This window comes from Eretmochelys imbricata, chromosome 1 (assembly GCF_965152235.1).
Source record: "Eretmochelys imbricata isolate rEreImb1 chromosome 1, rEreImb1.hap1, whole genome shotgun sequence".
Lineage (NCBI taxonomy): Eukaryota > Metazoa > Chordata > Testudines > Cheloniidae > Eretmochelys > Eretmochelys imbricata.
Genome location: NC_135572.1, coordinates 293,027,961 through 293,052,383, shown reverse-complemented (window position 1 = coordinate 293,052,383; position 24,423 = coordinate 293,027,961). Strand labels below are relative to the sequence as shown.

Below are 24,423 nucleotides of genomic sequence, written 5' to 3'. Positions count from 1 at the left end.
TGGGGGTGAGATTCTGTGCTCTGCGTTGTGCAGAAGGTCGGGCTAGACAATCATAATGGTCCTTTCTGACCTTAAAGTCTATGATTCTATGATTTACCCATTCAGTTTCAGATCATTAATCAAAGTCCATCCAAAGTCCAACTGATGTAAAGCTTCCCTTGAATGACTTAATGTAATGGGAAACAAAACCCAGAAACAATACACTCACTGGCTTCAGTGCTGAAACATACAAAAATTCTAACTACACATGGAAATTCATTGTGGACTCTCTGAGAAAACATACCATAAGTGTGCAAATGCAGTCATATGTTATTTAAAATTGCAAAATATGCATGCATCTTTCAAAAACCATACAACCGTACAAATTTAAACATAGACCACATGAACGACATCTGAGAGAAGAATAAACCCAATATCCTACAGATTAGCTACCGGTGATATCAACAAAAGAATTGATTTCCCTTTAGTGCCCAGATTGGGGTAGGATAGAAATAGAAAGTGGAAAAGCATTAAAAAACCTGTCAAGAATAGAGCAACCAAATTTGCAGCATGTCCTACAGAACTGACCAGATAATTTTCACCCAAGAGTGTTAAAAGAATTGGCCAAGGATCTCGCTAAACCAGTATTGTTGATTTTAAACAAATCTTGGAACATTGGGACAGTTCCAGAGGACTGGAAAAAAGCTAATGTTTTGCCAGTATTTAAAAAGGATAAATGGGATGACCTGGGAAACTGTAGGTCGGTTAGCCTGACATTAATCCCTGGCAAAATCATGGAAAGGCTGGTATAGACACAATCAGTAAAAAATTAGAAGATGGTAATATAATTAATTCTACTCAACATCTTTTTATGAAAAATAAGTATTGTCCAACAACCTTGATATTGTATTTCTGCTGTGATCACAGGTTTGCTTGATAAAAGTAACCGTGTTGACATAATATACTTAACACTTCTATTGGTCCCACGTGACATTCTGATTAAAAATTAGCACTATACTTAATCAATGTATCCCATATCAAATGGATTAGAACTGGTTAACTGATAGATCTCAAAAAGTGATTCTAAATGGGGAATCCTCATGCAATGAGGGATCTTTCTAGTGGGATCCTGGAGGGATCTGTTCTTAGCCCAATGTTTTCTATGTCTGTAACAATAATCTGGAAGAAAATATAAAATAATTGCTGGTAAAGTTTGCAAAAGACACAAAAATTAGTGGAATGGTAAATAATGATGGGGACAATTATGCAAACTGACCTGGATTGCTTGGAAAGGTGTACTCATTTGAGCAAACATGTATTTTAACACCACCAAATGCAAGGATATACATTTAGGAACATAGAATGTAGACCACAATTATAAGAGGAAGGACTGTACCTCCTCTGGAAAGCAGTGACTTTGAAAAATATTTAGGGGTCATAGTAGATAACCAGTTGAACATGAGCTCCCTGTCTGATGTGGTAGCGAATAGGATGAATGTGATCCTTGGCTGCAGAAGCAGGGGTGGAATAGGGAAGTGGTATTATATCTGTATACAGCATTAGTGAGATCATTAATACAATCCTGAGTCCACTTCTGGTGTCCACACTTCAGAAAGGAAGTTGACAAACTGGAAATGGTTCAGAAGAGGCTACAAAAATTATTTGAGGTTTGGAAAACCTGCTGTACAGTTTTCAGAGTAACAGCCGATGAAGTGAGCTGTAGCTCACGAAAGCTCATGCTCAAATAAATTGGTTAGTCTCTAAGGTGCCACAAGTACTCCTTTTCTTTCTGCTGTACAGTGAGAGCCTAAAGAAGCCCAATCTATTTAATTTATCAAGAGAAGGTTAATAGGTGACCTGATCAGGTTTTACAAGGACCTTTATGAGGAAGATATTTCTGATCGTGAGGGCTCTTTAATCTAGAACAGGGGTGGGCAACCTGTGCCCCACGGGCTGCACCTGGCTTGTCAGGGTAATCCGCTGGTGGGCCATGAGACAGTTTGTTTACATTGACTGTCCGCAGGCACGGCCGCACGCAGCTCCCAGTGGCCGTGTTCCTGCCAATGGGAGCTGCGGGAAGTGGCGCAGGGGTGGCGAACAGCGAATCGCGGCCAGTGGGAGCTGCAGGCAACCGTGCCTGCGGACAGTCAATGTAAACAAACTGTCTCGCGGCCCGCCAGTAGATTACCCTCACGTGCTGTGTGTGGGCTACAGGTTGCCTACCACAGATCTAGAAGAACAAAAGTATAATGTGATGTAGTGGTTGGAAGCTGAAGTTAGACAAATTCAGACTAGAAACAGGTACACATTTTTAATAGTGCGGATAATTAATCATTGAAAAAAATTACCTAGGGATATGGTAGATTCTTTCTCCCTTGCTGTTTTTAAGTCAGGGCTAGATGTTTTTCTAAAAGTCATGGTCCTGATGCAGAAGGTGAAGTTCTTTGGCCTAAAGTCAGATTAGACTAAAATATTCATCCTGCTGGCCATGAAATCTTTGTATGAAAAATGACAAATTACTCTGGTACATTTTCTCCTAGAGAGAATTCTGCAAAAAAAAACTTTGACCGAGAAAATCTTGGGCCAATTATAATCAACTCAAATATGTTCCAAAAAAGTAACTAAACTCACCCTTAATTTCCTCCAAATAGGCACAGAATGTATATTAATAGAGTTATCCTCCTAAACTTTTTCGTTTGTTTGTTTCAAAAAATTGTTTTAAGCTACTGCACTTCAAAATAGTACAAGATTCTAAATGTACAATTCGGCACCAAAAGGTCTAATGAGGGTCTGAAACTGGAAAAATAAGTACTACCTACTGAAACGCAACTGTAAAGGTGCATAGTGTTCCAATGAAATAGGCATGGTCCATCTTTCACAATCCCCTCCCTCCTCTGAACAGCTGGAATCTTTATTCAGGAGCTGTTAAACAGGTGTGGTTTTCCACTTAAAGCTTTATCACAGGGAATATTTCACTTCACGCAGAAAGTATGAACCTCAGGAGAGCCTATTTGGATGGGAGTCTTTGGTACTGACTCATATTGCAACATTGGTTAAGTCCTTGTTACAGTGTTCTCTTTTACCTGCTCTGTTGAGAGGAAGGGTGGTCCAGTGGGTTAGGGCTCTAGCTTGAGTCTTTGAAGAGCTGTGTTCAAATGCCTGCACCCCCACAAATTCAAGTGTGTGATACTGGACAAGATACTTAGCCTGTCTTAAGGCTCAGTTGCCCATCTGTACTTTTTACCTCTCAGGGATGTTGTGGGGATAAATACTTCAAAAATTATGAGATACTCAGATACCATATTGCAGGGGGCCATATATGAACGATAGATCCATTATTTCACATCAAATATGGGGTTTCTTTATTCTACACACTTTCTGAAGAATGTATTTCCTTTTGGAAAAACAGAAGACCTCACAAATGCATTTGTGATGTTTATTTATTTAAGTTTGTAAGACATCAGCCCCCCCAGTCCCCTCGAAAAGGGAAGGTGCTATAGAAATGATTTTTATAAATGTGTGCCTGGGGAAAAGATGCATGTCCCATTACTTCATGTGCAGTCATGGTAAATGAGCCATGGTCATTAATCTGTGCATGTACTGTGATTGTGTGCACAATTGCATTAAAATGAGCACACATTATGCATGCACAGTTCTAAAAATATGAGCCAGAATGTTCCATAATACCACTGGTAGTCCGTCTATTATATTTTAGTATTAGACATTGTTTACTCTTTAAAAAGAACAATATGAACAATTAGATGTGCATTGTAAACCATAAACTTGATTTATAGTGAAAGTGCATTTGTCTCTGCAGCACAGCTGCCAGTAAGTTGACTACACAGTTACAGAATTTTTTTTAACAGTATATTAATGATGACAAAACAAGGCTCCTAAACAACTGCCTTTGGCATCAGTGGTTCAAACATACTCATGTTGCTTTTTAACGAGCAAATTAATTCCACATGAAGAGAAATGTATTTACCTTTTTTTTTTTTTTTTTTAAACCCTGCAGACGTCTTGCAGGAAATGGCTTGACATACATTCCCAGGGGAGCATTTGCCGGCCTTTTCAGTCTTAAAGTGCTGTAAGTAAACTGTGTGTTGTTTGATATATTTCTGATTTCCTAAATGCTCCAGGGAACTAATTAACGTAAAGATTTGATCAAGTAAATTGTATATTTTGATCAGTTCATTGTGAGCAATTCAGATGGAATGAAGATACATATTACCATTTGTATATCTTTGCTTTATCATATGGAGAATGTCCTAAACACAAATGGTTCTAAAACAGCTTGCTCATCGACTAAATGACACCGTGCAATATAAAAGACAAAAATTGTTCCTGTTAATAGTTTCTTTAACTGTCCACAAAAGTTCTGAATTCAAGTCTAAAAGCTTCAGAGGCGTTTTTAATGGTTGGATAAAACTGAGGATAATTTTTCTTTTAGCTTTTTGAGGGGCAAACTGGATAGATTAATTACTGTAAACGAGGCATAATTTAAATACAGCTCTACGTTCATATCTAAATCTTGTATCTTCATGGGTGTAATCAGTTCAGGATAAGCTCGGGTTATAAAAAAACAGTTAAAGGATATTCTCTGCCTTTTTTGTGTTTATTTTTGATTAAAAACTTGTGCATTTGAGAAGTATAATACTGCACATAATAAAAGTTGTAAAAAATAGGATTATGGGCCAAATCCCACTCTATTTACTTAACTCAACTTCAGGGGAAGTTTTGCCTCGGTAAGGATGTCAAAATTTTCCCCTTTTTCAATGAAATGCCAAACACCTATTCAGTATCAGCCCAATCCAGAGATCCTATTCACTTCAAGATTATGCCCAGCCACTGGAAGACGGGTAAGTGGGGAGAAGGTAACAAGGACTCTCGCCCCCGTCCACTCAGGAGTTGACACAATGGCAGTCTTTGGCTCAGGGAGCTCTGGGGCTACCAAGGGATATTGCTACTGTCAGAAATACCTCCTCTAATGGGGACCGAGAAGGAGCAGGGCCAAATACTACCCAATGACCAGCTCGTCTTCTGGCTGGACATAGAGGAGAGCTGGTCACACTTCCCTCCGTACTTTCCCTTATTGGTTGGCTAGGCCTGAACAGCACAATAGAGTCCTCCATTTTTACTCAGGCAAAGCCCTTTTGCACAGTGGGGGTTTACCCAGGCCTGGACCTCTGGCTTTGGCACTTCTTGGGTTTTTCTGGAAGTCATCTGTTCCTGCCCTCCACCCAAATGTTTCATCAAATTCAAAAGAAATGAAAAGCGCATCTCAGCCCCTGAAAAGAAGGCAGCACAAGAGTGTGACAGATATAGAAGGGATTGTTTTTCGGGTCATTGCCTTTTTTTGTGCGACAAGGAGCAACTTCCTCTGTAGACTTGAAAAAAAACTAATCTCACCAAACCAAATTCTATAATCTTTACTCAGGCAAAAATCTACATGGGTCAAATTTTAAAGTCTTTACTGAGAAAAATTCCAATTAGCTGTAATAGCCATTTTCTTGAGTACGACTCTCAGGAGATGGTCCATTGCCTTTGAAATTGTGCTGGAGTAAGAAACGAGAAGGGAGTTTCTGAGGGGGAGCCAGGTTTATAAGCACCTGAAAAGAGTTAGGAGCACAAGTCGCATTGAAAGCCAGGGGGACTTTGTTCTCTGAACTGCCTCAGATGCTTTTGAAAATCCATCCCTTAGCTAGCATGCTACTATTAATACAGCTAGTTCATGCTGCAGGTATTTGCTCACCTTGAGAAGACAAATCGACTAATGAAAGAATGCAAAATGTGGGTTTTAAATGTGGTTTAGTAATTTTTGGATATCTCTGTATATTATATCTTAATTTGTTAAAGTCAGACTCTGCTCCCCATAATACCCATACAGTCCCATTCCTGGAGTTTCATGAATGTCAGAGAGCAAAATTTTGGCCTAAAGTCTGTAAAGTAAAAACATTTCCTTTTCTTACATTGTTTCTGGATTTTAATGTAGAATGCTGCAGAATAATCAGTTAGAGCAGGTTCCCACTGAAGCACTCCAGAACTTGCGCAGTCTTCAGTCTCTGTAAGTATACTTGATATACTACACTATATTATGTTGTTAATGTAACTAATTTATAAGATAATGTTGTTATCAAATAGTATATTTGGTCAACTTTTTCTTCCCAACTCCCTTTGAATTCATTTAACTATAATACTATAGTCTTCAATTAAACATCAGAAGTGACTTCATGTGACAATTGCTTTACAGTACTTTAAGCTGGTTCAAAGTCTGAGCAAAGATTCACTGCACTGTGATACTTACTGTTCGGTCAAGGAAAATTGGAAATAGAAATTGCTTTCTTGAACACTGCTGATATTTCTCATCATTAAGGTTTCCTGAAGAACACCTTTAATATATTTTTTAAATCTCTAAGTGACATTATAATTAATTTTTGTTTTACAACACTGAAAACACTATTAATTCATCTTTAATTCCCTTTTGTGTAATATACTTGAATCACACGAGGCAAACAGGTCCCCACACTTATATAACTTGGCTGTACCATATTAGCCTTGTCTCTGAGCCTCCATTTTATCAGAACTAATGCCCAGGTCCAAAGACCAAAAGTTACCATTAGCTGGCTGTTTAGTGACTTGTGTGAAGTGCTATGAGTCGTCTTACGGTAGTTCCCAGTAGACAAGTAAGAAAGGATAGTCTTGGTGGTAACACAGGAGTGGGGGTCAGTAGATAAAGATTCTATTTCCAGATTAGAAACAAACATCCATTGTGATCTGGACAAGAAACTGAAGTCTAAAGTTTCAAAAGCATTGACTAATTTTGGGCGCTGAACTTAAGACATCAAGATAGCCGGGGCTGGGCACTCAACATCTTAGGTGCCTTACGTCTGGGGACATGTGAAAACTCATACTGCAACTTCTCGGTGCTTCAGTTTTTCCCATCTGAAAAATTGGTGTAAAGCCCATCCTCTTCACCAAGGTGTTGGAAGCATAATTAATCTTTGTACATTTTTGAGGTCCTTTGTGTGGAAGGCACTAGAAAAATTCAAATATTTAGTATCACAAAAACCATTACCACAGTTTGCACTAATTAGCAACCTCATTGGGAGTCTGCAGAGAGGATGAGGACTCAGAGGACATATAGACTGTGCTATAGACTGGCTTAGGTCAGAGTTGAGATATATTGAGAGGGGGTATTGTGGAAAAACTTCAACTGTCTCAGGTTATGCTATAGCCCTGTTCTGTGTATAAAGAGAAGCCTCCAGTGTAGTTAACTCAATATCTTTTGCATACACTAAATTCCGACAAAAAATTTAAAAAACTGATTTTTTTTTAATGATTTCCAACATAAAATGACATCTCTCTGAGTTTCAATTATATATACATAATGCTGGGCAATATTATTGCCCATGCATTTTTATGTCTGTCTTGGACAACATTTGGATTCTGTGTTTTCAAAAAGTTTATTACAGATGCTAGTGTAAAGCAATCTTAAGAATTGGTTATTTAATAATTGTTACCTCCTTCAGTGACCTTTTTCTTTATTGACCAGAGACAGCGTAAAATATCTCAAACATATGCTTTTAAGGTTATTCTTCTTTCTTTTGATCTTCGTAAAAGTCATGAGGAAACTCTGGTCTAATGACTACATTAAATTTTTCCCCCTTCTAAACATAAAAAATATCTTGCTAAATCTCATTATTCTATAGGTATTCTGGGCTAAAACGTGACAAGGCAGGCAAACAAGGGGTTTTTTGTTGCTTTGAGAGAAACTGAAATTTTCAGCACGGTTTCTAAATAAAACGACAGTATCTCTCATTCTTTGTTGAGAATCTCTTTCCCTGAGGTGGGGAAGAAGAAGCTGAAGAAGAAAACCATAGGGTTATGTGGTCTGTATAAAAGACTGATATCTGGTGACAGAATTAAAATAAAAAAAGAATGACAGAGGCCAGTAGGAACTTTAAACAGCTGTGTAGCAGATAGAAGATGGAGTGATAAGGGCTTGTACAGAAAAGCTACTATCAGCTGAAAGAAGATCATTGGCAAAAGTGAACTCTTTGAGGAAAAGAAAACCATGATTCTTTTGTTTGTTCCAACTGGGTTGTGCCTGTCAGATAAAGGTGTGAAGAGATTCAGTTTCTTGTTTCATACAGTGTGGTAATTTCCTGTTCAGAAGGTGACTCTTACTTTGGTTTCTGATTTACAATAGGAATTACTTTCTGAAACCCTTGAAATAACAGAAGTTCCATCAAAAGAGTAATTAAAAGGTTAAAAGCTCTTAGAAACTTTTTACCAAAGCAAAGTTTTCTTTAGGATAGCCAGGTTTAGTATTTATTTATGTTTAACTTTATAGTCTGGCATGATTTGTGTGAGCCTCATTAACTCAGTCCTTAGGCTAGAGTAGTTGTGAACTGCTGAATGTTGGTGCTAACTCTCTCATCCTTTTTTTTTTTTTAACCCTAAAAATATTATCATGTTTAGGGTGGGTAGCCAAGCTAATTCTATTGCTGCCTTAAAGGATGCATAGCTGATCATGTGACAATGCTACATTCATTTTATTAATACAAAAAGCTACAACTTTTCCCTACTCACTCATAGCACTAGTTTAATAGCAATTGTTTTATTTATGCATAAAAATATACATTATAGGACAGGCTTTTCCTCCATCCTCTGGTGTATGGATATGTTTTAATCCCCAAAATTGAATGACAATATTGGAGAATCAAGCAACAATTTCTTCCACGCTTTCATCCAACTTCTGATGGTACTGGGGGTTTGTTGCTGTTTAAACTCTGAATTGCCTCGGTTGCCTTCTGCAGATCTTCTTTCCTGCTGGTGGTGGCACTTTATCTTTCCGTTACCATAGATTTTTATTTAGTGAGGTGATTAAAAATGTACAGTACACATTACTTGCATACTGTATGAATTCATTCTTTACCGGATTATGACTTACTTTGCTGGAAAAAGTTCTGCTCCGTGAGGCAGAGTCCTGTGCTCATGTGCTGCCTCACTAGAATCAGTGAGGTTCCTTTGAAGCACAGAAGGCTGTCCCTGCAGAGCATCTAAACTGTGAATATCCCAAACCAGTACTAAGGTTTTCCTGTAATTTCACTGAGGTTTCAATTCAGTTCTGAGTCATAGCTCTGCTCTCTTACTTGGCCTCACTCTTACTGGAAGAAGCCTTAGTTCTTTTGAAATTTGAGTTACAAATATTCACATACTTCATTAAGGTTCACCTTTTCCAAATGCTATGCTATACTTAAAAAAAAACAGCTGTTGCAGGCATCATCAAGATATTTACAAAATACAAAATCCTAGAAAATAAGGTTTTGACATAGCAGCGCACAAAAGCGTTTGTACATACTGGAAAAGTAGGGTATGCATTATTTCACCTTAATCTGGGGAGAAAAATGTGAGACTGTTAACCCGTCATTTGAAGCAAATGGAGAATGCATACCTTATTTTTTTAATTAAAGCTAAAAATGAAACAATCCTTAAAACTCAGGATATTAAAATCCTCTTCAATTTTACAAGGGTCTCTAGCTCCCCTGTCAACTATGAGGATGTACTAGTTCAACAATTGTTAAAGGCATCGACTACCTAGGTAAAAGCCAAATGATTACGTGAAACTCAGTATTCCTGTATCACATGAGGGTTTGAAGGAACTAATCAGAGTGCTTTCATTTTGGAAGTGCCTAAATCATAATGGATTCACATCTGAGTTCTACAGAATCATGCCTTATAGCATACTGTAATTTTCCTCTGAAGTACGAAGTGAAGGGAAATAATGTGAAATACTAATTCCAACAATAAGATTGCCATTCATATCTGTTACACCCAAGAAAGGAAAATCTGTTTTTAAGTATCATAGCTAAATGTAACTACCATTATCACTGATTTGCCAGGACTAAGATATTTGTCCATAGTGTTTGCTAGTGTCACTTATCTTATTCACCCTGAAGTTTCTTTAGAACAGAGCATCAGCTGGTGATCTTAGTTGTTTGCATACTGCTCAGAACTCTGGCATCCCCATTCTTGCCCTCTGCCTTGATGTCAAGAAGGTATTCAACAGGGTTGAATGAGCATATATGTTCTAATGCCCCAGAGGTTTTTAGATGTGGAAAATTTTAATAGAAAAAATTTGCTTCTGCAAACGTTAATGCAAGAAATAATATACACGTTTACCATACAACTAAAGAATTTGCAGACCTCCTTATATGAATGTTATTAATTAAAAGGAAAGAAAATCTTACATTCATAATGAAGAACCTTTTCGCCATTCTTAAATTTTGATTATTTTAGCATTGTATACAAAGTTCTGAAACTTTGATGAAACTTTACTCTGTTTATTCTCATGTTTATATACCATTGTTAATGAGTAACTTTACGGTTGCTCAGCCAACATGGAAATAGCCAAAAATCAATGACATACTAGGCAGTGCTTTCTTGCCCATAACTCACTATTCATAAAGGACATTAACAAGCAAAGAAACACATTCCCAGTAATATGGATAATTTTCTCCTGCTCCCCTAAAATTCAATGGGAGTTTTTCTATGGTCTTCAGTGGGAGGAGGATCAAGATAAAAAGATAATTCCTATACTAAACAGGACAAACTTCTCTTCTGAATTTATTGTTGTAAGTCATCCTGATTTTACAGGAGGCAGGATATGAAAATAGTACCAGTAAGGTTTCAGTAAGATGTTTTTAAGTTGCCCAAAGCATTTCTTAAATAGTTTTTATTTGTCTTTTATTTATTTGGTATTGTGACAAAGCTCTGTCCTTTCCTCTGTGGGTCCCGCGTTTCCTGGTGGATTTCGCTAGCTTCAGAGGCTCACTGTGACCCTTCACATAACCCTTCTCTTTCTAGAGACAAGGGTCACAGTCTACTGAGCCATTTTCATCATAAGCCAGTGAGGGAGGTGAGGAGAAGTTATCCTTCCTTGCACAGTCTCTGTTGTCTCCCAGTCTCAGTGATTAATCAGGGGCAAAGGTGTGGGGGGGGAAGAGCCCGAGCCCACCCTCTACTCCAGGCTCCAGCCCAGGGACCCTAATAGTATCAGCTATGGTAGCTGACCTTTTAGAAACATGATATGTACAATTCCCTGGGCTACTTCCCCCACAGCAGCCCTCACTTCCTCAAGCTCCACTTCACCCTTACCTCAGGGCCTCCTTCCTTGTGCTGGATATGGTGTGTACTACTCAGCCTCTCCAACAGCACAACTTCCTCCCACAGCTCCTGACATGCACACCCACCTGACGAACTGGGAGGCTTTTAACTAGTTTCAGCCAGCCCCTGATTGGCTTCAGGTGTCCCAATCAACCTAACATTCTCCCTGCCTTCTGGAAAGTTCTTAATTGGTCCCAGGTGTCTTAATTGACCTGGAGCAACTGCCATTTCACTTATCCTGGTACCAGGGATTTGTTTAGCCTGGAGCTAATATATCTATCTCCCACTACTTTTCTATAGCCATCTTCCCTTGCCACGTCACAGTATATACAGGGTACATGATTATCAGGTTTGATGTCACATAAAGGTTTAAGTGGAAATTATCTGGGATTTTCTCTATAATTCATTTGTGGCTAGAATTGGATGGGAAATGGAATTTTCATCCTCCAAGAAATTTTGACATTTCAGAATTAGTTTCCATTCTGAACTGGAACAAAAAAATGAAATATTTTAAAGAAGGAAAAAATTGAAAGAGGTTTGAATTGGCATTTTGAAATGGGAAAAAATGAAATTTTGTTTAGAAATGTCAACTCAATTTTTTATTCCTTCAAATGGAAAAACGAAAAATTTAGTCAAAAATCAACATTTTCTTGTGAAGATGTATGAAACCACATTTTCCTACAAGAAAAATTTTCATGCAAAAAGCTTTACCCATGTTGTTGCCACTCAGGAGGGATCCCAATCTCATGATGATTAAAACTTTATTCCTCATCATACCATGACACATTATCATTATATAATAATCAGTGAAACCTGTAAAGTAATCATCCTTCCTAGGAAACATGCAGTCTGAAAAGTTGTCTACATTCACATTGCGCCTGATCCTGGGATGCAGCTGAATTGAACAGAGTGCAGGTGAAGGTTATCTGTGTACATGCAAAGCTGTGTACATTAAAGTTCACTTTTGCATTCCCCTCATTCTGTCACATGTCTGTGCTGGGTTGGTCCCCCGTGCAATGTTAGAGCAGCCTAAGGATCACTCTGTCTTACACTGGACTGTGGACACAGTCACAAGAGGTTGGAATCAAACAAGGATCCGCTTAGCACAGGGCCATCCCAACCAGCCCTCCTTTCTTTGATACACTAGCAGAAGGGAGGGAGACTGATGTGAGCACCCTTAGGCTGGCTCATGCAACAGGAAGATCACTGCTACTCTGGAAGATGCTCCCTGGCAGGTTCAGCCAGCTGTAGGACCAGATTAGGCTAGCAATGCGGTGCAAACAGTCTGCATTGCATTGCATCAGAGATCCAGGCACATTGAATGTAGTTCTGCTTCACCTTTGTGGAAAACCATCTCTATTAAGCAACTGATTTTGTTGGTCCCTTTAGTGGGTACATGGAGGGTGGAGTTTGTGGTACAGCCAGTAAGAAAAATCACAGACAGGGTTTTTGTTCCACAATAATGACAGTTTTATGTTTAAGAGAAAGATCCTCTGACCCTGGTCCAATAGCTGTACCCCTGAGAACAGCCTGTCATGTTTCTATGCCATACAGTACACATTTTCTGATCAGCCATGAACCTTCCAATTTCCCAATTTATGTTCTTCCAAAACTTAGTAATCATTTTCATGTTGTCACTATAGCAATTCTTTGGACACTCAGCCAAAGAAGAGAAAACTATCACAGCTCCTAGACACAAATCTTTTGACGTGGTCCAGATCTGCTCTCGTACATTGTATAAGCCGCGCTCTAGGCCTAAGGCCCAGATCAGTTCCGTCCAAGTGAATCTCGATAATGACTGGCAGATCACAGCCTCTTAAGTCCCTGGTTAGATGTAGCAGAGTGGACAAAACCAGATGCCAACACAGGCCACCTATCTCCACCCAAATCAGTCTGTAGTCAGCAATCCCCATGTCATGGTTTGCCCCTTGTTCTCCCACAAACTTCTGCAACCTCGTGATCCAAGAATCACCCACAGTCCACACATTGGCAATCCTGACATCACAAATATTTCTTTTCCCTCCGTGATCAAGGCATGTGTACTGTCAATTCCAAACCTCCATGCTGTATGTCTTTGGAAATACCACTATTAATCTTCCCTGAGATCCAGAAGTAGCCACTTACTTCCCCCACAGGCTAATAAAATACAGATTTCTCTCTCTCTCTTTCACACTCTCTCTCTCTCTCTCTCTCTCTCTCTCTCTCTCTCACTGCAGAGCAACCTCCTCGGGTGGACGGTGATCCTTCCAGACCCTACATCTATGCAAGTGAAGAAGTGAATGTGTTCTTAGATACCATTTTCAATGAGTTAATCAGTGGGACCTGTGGACCCCCAGGGATCCGCGGACCCAAGTTTGAGAAACACTGCTCTAGCCATTTGTCTATATTGGCACATGTGCATTGTAAAAACTGTACATTTTCTTAAATGCTGTTCTCAATTTCAGTCCCCCAAATATTTATGGGTCCCATGCATTATCTTGGGTAAAATTTGACAGAATTAGACCATTTTGATCCACATCACGTCAATAGTGTGAGCTCTAGCTCTGTTCAAAAACAAAACAAAATAAAAACCACCCAGAAACTTTTTGAAAAATGGCTACTTTGTGGGGGGCTTGTATCTCCACAACCCCTTGCTGAAATGACTCCAAATTTGGGTCATTACCCCTCAATTGCATTCTTCTGAGGCATACCAAATTTCAAAGGAATCCAACTAAGCATGTTTATTTTAGAGGACTTAGAAAGGTGAACCTTTAAACAGAAGTTGTGACACAACCTTAACTATAGTGGTGGTCCAGCACCACTATAAACTTGTCCCATATCCTTGGGCATAGTTTGAGGGGACCAGGGAGGCATTGCCTCCCTGCCCCAACAGCAATCCTTGGGCAGGTACGGAATTCCCCCCCCTCTCCATGCATGACCCCATTGGCCTGACTGGAGCTTCCCCTCCAAAATACAGCAGTCAAACTATGCCTAAGCCCAGATCCTGTATACGCTGACTATAGTCCAGAATACTAGTAGCAGTTATGGAAGGAATTAGTGTTTTATTCTTAAATATGAGAGTCAGCCCTTTTACTTTATCCACTTTTAGAATTCTGCATGAGTAATATCTTTACATGAGCTACAAAACATATGATCAGAGTATACATGGTCAAACAATTACAGTGGACTACATTCTGCATAATTTAAGCATTCACTTTGAACATTTTAAGTGAGCTCATGACAAATATCATGCTGGATGTCATTTTATAGGCTGCCTAATAGAGGAGATCAAATATTTTTGATTCTCTAAATTGGCTTTCTTTGGAATATAATAGAACTTTTAAACTGCCCACATGTTAACTATATATTTTAAATTATAAGTAAGGTCATGTTTATGAGTTAATGGTTTAGTTTTGAAAGTGCCAAAACTTTGATCAACATGAGTAAAAAAAATTGGCTGAAAACTATGATTTTGCTCAATGTTTTATACATCAGTATAGATTATTTGTATTATGCCAGGAAACATAACCACTAATGAAATGTTTTATTATCTGCAAGTAGCAAAATGGTACTCAGGAAATTTTTTTGAAAAAAGATTAGATAACAAAGAAACATTTGTTGGTCATACATTTTAAGAGCACTTGTAAGTCCTGCAACTACATTACATACTCTATAGTATAAGCCATACTAGCTTCTTGCTTTGCCATAAAATTATATTGAAACAATAATTCACCTAGCTTTGAATCACAATTAAATAAGACTGCATACACACACATACAGGGGACAATACCATTTAAATTTGGGAATTTACACTTTCAGCTCACTCAATTTCTAAATTTTCTGTTAGAGATGTGGCGGATGAAATCCTGATCATATTGCCATTAACTTCAGTGCCAGGATTTCAGCCATAGTTTCTGTATCATCTAAAACAACTGACTATACCTAGCAACTTCTGTATCTGAAACAATTTGCCCTATCCTGCAACCCTTCTGTGTGTAGCCTCTTTGGAGTCAATAGGGGCGTGAATAGGGGCTACAGGCTGAGACCCCACATGAGACAAGATGTTAATTGTAATACAGTAACACATTTAAATTGAATAAAGCCTCCATTCTTTAATCAGTGTAACTGTCAAACTAGTGCAACTATAACTCCTTAGTTTACATTCAGACATCACACAGACAAGAAATTTACTTCTAACCAAACACAAAGAAACGCCATCTATTCACTCAAATTATACCTTATTTGAAAACACAGGCAAAGTATGTTGTTGCCTGGGAAGTGGGGGAGGTACAGCATGGGTATTTCTAAACATTTCCAGCCTCACCCATTGTTGACAGACCCTTGAGTTATTTTGGAAGCTCGGTCTCTGCTGCTTGCCGTGTCAGTTATTGTAGTGAAAATTTAATTGTACAAGGGCTTTGACACTGAACTTTATAAATTTGTTCCAACTGACCTTGTCTCAGTTATTTGCCAGTCTGGCACGGAGCCTTAGAATTCATTATTGTTTCTCATGCAGTAGGTAGAAGTGGTGTGGACTAGGAGACAGAATGGACCCGACATTTTACATGACTGTAAATGAGGAAGCAGCTTTAAATAAAGAGATTAGTATGCCTGCCACATAGAGTATTCATTCCCCCTCTCTCAAATGGACCCAGTTCGGGTTGCGAAGGATTACCTCCTTACGCTCCGGGTGCATCTGTTTGTTCTGTAATGTTTTCAAACATGCTTTTGAAAATTCACTACTGCTTCCTTTTAATAACATCCTGTAAACTGGCAGCCTGAACAAAAGTGCTAATTACTTACTTTTGTAGTGCAAACAAGTGTGCAAAGTCATTAAAGCAGATTAGAAATAAGTAGAAGCATAGAAGAGTTATGATAAGCATATAGGTCATATATATGTTCCCCGACATTTCAGAAAATTGATGTGTTCTTTCAATTGTACTCTACCAGGGGCACAAAATAAAAATAATTTTAAACCATTGATCATATAGAGCCTGATTCTTATCTCAGAGCTGGTTATGCCCTTGAAACTGCATTGATTATTTCTGATTTACACCAGTGTGAGATCACAATGTGGCCCGTAGAATCTAGAGAAAAACAAATAGTCTGTTGTGCAGTTGTTCTCACTGTGTTGGTTCTGCAGCAACCAAACTGCTTTAGTTTTTCCTACAGATGAAACCAGCTCATTGGTAATGCTGATGCAAAATAAAAAGAAATCGTCGCTGCCCCGCAAATGATACATTAACTGCAGCCTTCATTAGAAACACAGGAACAACCAATATTTCACAAAATGTAATAGATACAATTAGTCAGAAATAAATTTTCTTTTCAGGCTTCTAAGATGGTGCTGAAAACTATGGAGAGCCAAACGCTTCTTTCAGTTACACGGAAGCAATCCCATGACCCAGAGACATAAAAATAATGAGAGAGTCTCTGAGTGAATTTCTTACCAAGTTTTTAATCCCTTAAGGTGACTGAGAGCTCAGAAGGGGAAATAAACTCATTGCTCAGCCCATGGAGGAGTGCCCTGCGCCATTCAAAAGTTACCCCCTCAGTCCGTAAAACAGTCACACTGATGGCTCCAAAGTGAGTCTGGTTTAGATATTGACTAGAAGAATGTTGACCATGGTGTGGGGCCTCAAGGGTCAGAATGTAAAGTAGAAGAAAATGTGGGTATCTCCAGAGCACCAACAGGGTGCTTGATGACCCTTCCCCCAACCCTCCCCTTTGGCGCACACTGTACTTGACAATATCCTTTTAGGTCTGTTGTGTTGATTCATTACATTTTTCTCAAAGTCAATGTTCTAAATTTCTGGTTTTTTAGACGCCTGGATGCCAACCACATCAACTATGTGCCACCCAACTGCTTCAGTGGCTTGATCTCTCTTAGACACTTGTGGCTGGATGACAACTCTTTGACAGAAATTCCTGTGCATGCTTTTAGGAGTTTACCAGCACTTCAGGCAATGACACTAGCATTGAACAAAATATATCACATACCAGACTATGCTTTTGGAAACCTCTCCAGTTTGGTAGTTCTGTAAGTTTTATAGTTTTTTTTAAAAAACAATTTTTGCTAGACCTTGGCCTCTTTGTAATAAATTATTTCAAGATGCAATGTCTAAATTAAGCTTTGTAAGAGATAGTTTAAAAGTAGACTACCCAAAAATGTGAAATGATCTGTAAACCTTGCGGTTGGTTAATATGGGCTACTGTTTTATGTTATAATTTTAGCATTAAATTGATATTTTTGGGCCATAAACCAAGTTTGCCCTTTATTCTTGCACTGTGTTTAAAGCTATAACTTTTGCAACCTTATTAAGTGACCTTTCTGCTCCACATAATGTAAAGATTTGACTTGCAGATATGTTTATTTATAATGATGCAGAGAATTAATGGCAAATAAACTTCTCTTCAGAATGTCAGTGAAGAGATAAGTTGAAAAAAATGGACTTTTGTATCTTATATATTATTTATAAAATCATAGTACTGGAAGGCTGTTTAAATATGTACATATTTTTACTTAAGACTATAGGGCAATATTGACAACTATATTGAGGCTAGGGTAGGAAAAGGAAATTAACTAAAATCTCATAAAGGATTAGAAGGATAGAATGCTAACAAATACGAGCTGAGAAAGTTCCCTTCACAGACAGTGTGTGTAGATATCTACATAACAGTAGATATGTTCACCTATCAGTATTACTAAACAAAACAGATGCAAAATTCACAGAAACTCCTGGAAGGAATTCCAGTTTCTGAGGAATCATCTTCAGATCTTCTGGAACTATCCCAAACTGAAAAAACTTCTGCTCTATTATTAGAAAAATTATGCAGGAATTATTTCAGGATATACTGAAACATGGTCATTATTAAAGACATTTGTGGTTTGTAGGCAGCACAAAACCATTGCACGTAAGATGTTAAATATATTTTAACATACTCTAACATGCTGATCTGATAGCCATGGTGCAAGCCTTTAGGACAGTATGACTGAATTATTTCAGTGCACTGTATTATAGGCTGCCATTGTGATGGGTTTCTTCCCAACCTCCCCTTGCCTCCCCCCCCCCCCCCCCCCCGGCAGGGTGCAACCTGGAACTGGGGTATCACTGAGCCCTCTGTCTCACCAGCCTGGGTTCCCTCTCACCCCATGATGCTGTGACAAGCTTTACAGTCCTCTCCAGGACTTGTACTCACACTGACACACCCAGCTGCAGTTACATGAAGAAAAGGAGGACTTGTGGCACCTTAGAGACTAACAAATTTATTTGAGCATAAGCTTTCGTGATCTACAGCTCACTTCATCGGATGCATCCGATGAAGTGAGCTGTAGCTCACAAAAGCTTATGCTCAAATAAATTTGTTAGTCTCTAAGGTGCCACAAGTCCTCCTTTTCTTTTTGCAGTTACATGAAGGTTTCTCCTCAGCCCACTCATAAAATGACAATGGAACAACTCCAGTGAACTCCCTCACCCTCCAGCTCCACAGATTAGGACCCCAGAGCTGTACCATCTTTCCCTGGTCAAAAGTCTGACCAGTATAAATTTATTATCCAGTCCGCCCCCCATCAATGTGGAGAAGACAATGTCCCAGCCTCTGTTCCTGAGTGGATTCCCCGCACACTTCAAGGAAACCACACTGTTTTAGGTAAAAATATAAAACAGATTTATTAAATACAGAAAGGTAGTTTTTAAGCGATTATAAGTATTGAGCATAAGATCAAAGTAGATTACCTAAGAAATTAAACAAAAATGCAAGCTAAGTGTTATACACTAGTTAGGATTTGAATCAAGCAATGTCTCACCCTGTTAGATAGTACAAACAGTTCATCAAGCTTCCATGCAAAGACAGGATTCCTTCTTTCCCGCCTGGGAACAACACTTCCCCCAGTTCAGTCTGTGTTTCCAGGTGTTCAGCTGTGTGAGGAGTGAAGCTCCCTGCTGATGTCATTTTCCCCTTTTATAGCTTATTCCATATGGCGGGAACCATTTTGTTCCAAGCCAACTTCCCAGCCCAGTTTGTGGAAAAATACAGATACCAAAATGGAGTTCAGTATCTTGTGATCTAGTCACAAGCTCTTGCATGCGCCAATGAGTCATGGCAGCCATTATCCATAGGCTGACAGAAGCATCCCCAGATGAGGATAAGCCTTTTCCATGTCCCATTGTCTTTTTCAATGGGCTATTCAACTTGAATAGGCCATTCATAAAGTGCTTGCTAGATTGTATGTAAAGTTTTGTGGGTGTTACCCAGGTGCAAGCAGATTTGAAATACAGATACAGTCAATATTCATAACTCCAAATACAAAAATGATACATTCATACAAATAAGGTAATCATATTCAGTAAACCATAATTTTCCATTGACACCTCACATGACACATTTTGTACAAGGTGCATCATTATTATGTCATAATCATATCATATCATCTTACCACTATGATAAATATGGAGTGCAGAGTGTCACAACCATAAAAGCTGATCCATCACCTCTAGCAAGTGCAGAATGTGAGCAATACAGTTGTATAAGGTACAAGCCATATAGGTTAAGCAGACGGAATTCCATCTACCACCTTGTGGACAGTCTTTGCTCTCTGCCTGTGTAGGTACAGATTGAGTTTCAGTATGAGATTTTAACCTTTAGAAGAATGGGTATGTATCCTTTGGCTGAGCTTCCAGATCCCTCAATTATTTTTCATCATGTTGTCAACCACTTGTTAAGGTAGAGATCCTTTCATGCCCCAGCTCTTCTCCCAGTCTCGTCTCCCCACCTTCCCTGCTGAAACTTCAGTAACATTAGGACAATTAAGAAGACAAGATGAAAATAAGCTTCACTTGATGCAATAGATGCTGCTGCTTGGCTAGGTCCCCTCATTTTGCATCTGCTGTTTATCTCCTGTTTCTGGGTATAAGACTTTATAGAGTTATTCATATTTTAATCACCCCTAACTATCTGCAGCACCCATTGTTCCAGTCTCTCCAAATCACTTACTGTGGTTCTTTCCACATGTTTTGCTACCCTATCTCCAGTTCTGCAAATCTTAAGTCAGTGGGAGAACTCACATTGGCTTCAATGGGAGCAGGATTGGACCTGTGGTCATTAAAGATGCAAAACTAATTTGAGTTTTGGGGCAAATTCTTCATACTGCTATAGCCTAAAAGGTCAATATAGTATTTGGGATCAAAATGATTGAGGTTTCTTCCTGGGCGGTTGGGGGGGGGAGATGGGACATTTTTTGGTACAACATCAGAATCTCTATCTTTTAGAGTCAGTTAATAAATAGCTGAATACAGTTTTTGTAGGTTCTGAAAAATTTATCGAGAGCTTCTGATAACTAAAATACTTTTGTGTAAAGCAAAGACATGGATGAGAATAGTATCTGACTCTCACATTCACAGACCTTCTCTTCTTTTATGTGCAACTCCCTCAGTTTCTCTCATACCATGAGGGAGGAGTGAGAAAGGTAAAATATGAGAGAGAAGTCAGCTGGAAAAGCATTCTCTTAAAAAAAAAAGGCATTGAAATTACACCAAGTTAACATCCATGTTAATAATCTACACAGAGCAATTTCTCTATTAAGGTCTAAAAATTTAGAAATAGGCATAAGCAGCAAAATTTTAAGCCAAATTTTGAATGTCCCAAGCTTTCAGATCTGCACGTTTGTTTCCAGCCAATCGCTACTTAAATGTCAAACTGAAAATCCTATAAATTACATAACATACCATTGGAAATTAATTGTTGATTATTCTAGTTTAACAGGGAGGAAGTCAAGTTATAGCATCAGTGAGGTCAGTTATATTTACTAACTCACACTGAAATTCTGATTTTTGATCAAGTTTCTTACTACACTTCCTCAGGCCTCATGTACATTTTGTCACTTCCCTGCTTCCTATCCTGCCCACTCCCCATACACAACAAAAAAACCCCAACACAACACTTTTTAAGTCCTTCTATCTAATTTAAATATATATTTTTAAATCACCAGTGACCCTATTTTTAAAATTTCAGAACACTTAATAGGAAATCCCCACGTGTCTAAAATTAGAATGTCATGATAGACACTTTAAAAATGAATATAAAGAAAGAAAACAATACATTAAATGAAAGAATCACAATCTCTGCAGTTTAAAAACAAAACCTTTCTGTGGAACCAAATCAAAGCCTGGGTGGGTGGATGAGAGGTGGGAGGTAGAGGTGGGGGAAATGCCCTCCTATACATGCTCTTGCAAAAAGCATGACTTGCATATAATCAGTACATGCCTGGAAATGAATTTCTTTTGGTTTAACCATCAACATGTTTTGCTTAACTCCACTGTGTGCAATGTGCTTTCCTGACTGTGCTCTTAATGTTCCCCTGCAGACATCTCCATAACAATAGAATCTACTCCCTGGGAAAGAAATGCTTTGATGGGCTCCACAGCCTAGAGACTTTGTGAGTTGACCTCTTATTTGTTTCCCCCCTTTTTTTTTTCAGTGTTTTCATTAATATTCTGAAAGAATAAAAATACCAAACATGCTTTTTTGGCTTGCTTAATTGCTAAAAGCCAAACATGCTTTTTGGCTTGCTTAATTGCTACAGACTCTGGATGATTGTTTACAATGACTGCAATACACAGTGATTGTGTAGAATGATCCTATTTCTCAACTATAAAACTACACTGCTTTTTTTGTAGGCAGCATATATTAATAAATTATTTAATGACATTTTAAAACTGTACCAAGCACAAAATGACAAATGACTATTCAGGGATAGTTATTATTGCTTTGATAGTGCTATTTATTTGTCTGTTTATCTTTAGTCAGCAAAGCTAATTGACGTAGAGGTTAAGGAAAAATTCATTGTAACCAAATAGCTTTTAAATTCGCAGATTGCATCTTGCCACATAGTGTGGTTGCAGAATCAGTCAGATACTTTGACCTATTGAACAAAGGAAAAGCTCCAGGTAGCATCAATTACAAACATGTTCTTCTTTGTAAAAAATTGCTCCAATTGTTAATCTTTAAAGGATTTGCTTGAAAAGTTTCTGTGGCAAAGGAATAAAGTCACCTTAGTACCTGCAATAGTTCAGTCAAGTGCAGGAGGTGAACACAGTAAAAGTAAGGCTTCCCTGAATAGCATAAAAAAAAGAATTCTGAGAAAAGAAGACTAAACAGGAAAACAACTCCAAAGTTTAAAGGAAAGTAATGTGCTCCATACATACACAAAGAAAGATATCACCACCTCTGTTTGGTATTGGAGCCCTGACCCACTAGTGCCTGAGGGACAATAATCCTTGCATATCTATTCCCCTCCCTGTCCTATACCACAACCAAGTGAATCCTCTCCACAGATCATAACCAACTTTACCCAACCAAGGCACTTAAAGAGGCCCAACGGCTTTGGTGCTGATGCACAAATCATAGAGTTTCAGGTCAGAAGGAACCAATAGATCATCTAATCTGACCTGGTGTATATCACAAGCCACCACCAGCGCATAGCACCAGTACACTAAACCCAACAACTGAAATTGGACCAAAGCATTCCAGCCCATAGGAGATTAAACTTTTATGTGCCACAGGCAGAGAGTGAATAAACCAAATGTCATACAAACATCATCAGAACCTAGTGATTGGTTTGCTTTCTAATCCACAAAACTATGCAGCGCTCACTTTCCAGTTGCCCTAGGATCCGGGGTTTTAATTTTGAATACCTAAACTAATCCTCTCTACTAGAACTTGAGTCTTCCGTTGTCAAGAGCACCCTGCAATGTTACAGCTTTGACTTTTACCCTGTGCATAGAGAGAAAGTCCCTCAATAAAAAAACAGAGCAGAAGAGGGAAAATGTGATTGTTCTTTAATGAGACATACACAACGGTAGGCAACTGTCCTGAAATGGGGGTGGGGAGCAGTTATTTTAGTTATTCTCCCAGCCCTGGATAGCTGGTGTGAAAGGGAAGAAGATGTAAATGACAACCTTGACCCTGGAAAGGAGGGAGGAGAACTTGGAGAATATGGTACCTGCCACAGTCATGTTTATTATTGCACTGGTTGGCATTACCATCAGTGGGGAGGCTGTTTTGGAATCTAGCATCAAGATAGCCAATCACCTGGCTGCATTGGGTGTCACAGGTAGGGTGACCAGATGTCCTGATTTTATAGGGACAGTCCCGATATTTGGGGGATGGGGGTTATATGGGCTCCTATTACCCCCCACCCCCTGTCCCAGTTTTTGCTATCTGGTCACCCTAGTCACAGGGTTATCCTTCTCTTCCCAGTCTAGGCAAGTCCAGCTCAGCTAGAGGGCCAAACCAAATTACAAATGCTCATTATCTGTGTAATCAAAGCATAGGACCTGAAGAGATTTACAAACAGGAAAAAAAGCCCTGTTGACTACTGACAGCAGTTTCCTGCCTGTGTTATGAAGGATGATGACATTTTGTTGAAGTCCAATGTGAATCATTGTTTCTATTTAATTTAGTCAAATTATCTCTTATTTAAATTGTGAAAAATATATTCTCTATGAAGCAGAAGCTTCTAAGGTGCTCCATGAAGCTGCAAAGTTTAACAAAACAGACCTTTCTTCTATTTAGTTTCAACTGCACACTTAGGCCAAATTCTTCTCTCAGATTATGTATATGGGTTTCTCAGGTCAGGAATAAGCAGGTGGCTAGTGAACGTGCTGGAATGAGGAAATGTCTCACTAACTAGCCGTTCTTAAAATGGAATACCAGGTCGCTAACCTAAATAAAATGTTATTTTTACGACTTGTGTGTGGTGAGGAGTTGTTCTTTCTCCTTTACTCCGTATTGATATTGTCAACCTTACTGCAATCTTAAAACCTCAGAATAGGTGAAATCCTCGGCCCATTGAAATCAATAGAAGTTTTCCCATTAACTTCATTGGGGCTGGGATTTCATCCAATAACTGTTTTTCCATTGATATTTCTCCTTTGCTATTCCTGAATATTTATCTTTCTTATTCTCACATACTGTGCCAAGAAACAGGTCAGAAAAGAAAATTAAAACATGATAAACATGGGCGTTTATAGAAAAGAGGCAAACTGAACCTCAATAATGTGACATATGAACCATGTAAGATTCAATTCACTGTACAAAGCACAGGCATTTATTTAAAAAATCAGTTTTAAGATGAAAAATTCCCAAAATATTTCTATGTAAAAGTTGCAAAATTGTCCATAGGTAAGGATAGATTTTCCTTTCATGCTTACAAATGAGTGGTGGGGAGGGGAGATCACAAAATAGCAGGTGGCTTATTAGCATTTGTAAATGTCCATATTTTCTCATTTCCAAATT

At 38.6% G+C, this 24,423-nt stretch overlaps 1 protein-coding gene across 1 annotated transcript in view; it reads left to right on the top strand.

Annotated features, from left to right (window-relative positions):
* LGR5 (leucine rich repeat containing G protein-coupled receptor 5) overlaps nucleotides 1-24,423 on the top strand; it is a 124,817-nt gene that overhangs the window by 73,087 nt on the left and 27,307 nt on the right. The window contains exons 3-6 of the mRNA XM_077807740.1: nucleotides 3,995-4,066; nucleotides 5,972-6,043; nucleotides 16,952-17,167; nucleotides 21,491-21,562. Of these exons, the coding sequence (XP_077663866.1) occupies nucleotides 3,995-4,066; nucleotides 5,972-6,043; nucleotides 16,952-17,167; nucleotides 21,491-21,562 (432 nt within the window). The remainder of the gene's footprint in view (nucleotides 1-3,994; nucleotides 4,067-5,971; nucleotides 6,044-16,951; nucleotides 17,168-21,490; nucleotides 21,563-24,423) is intronic.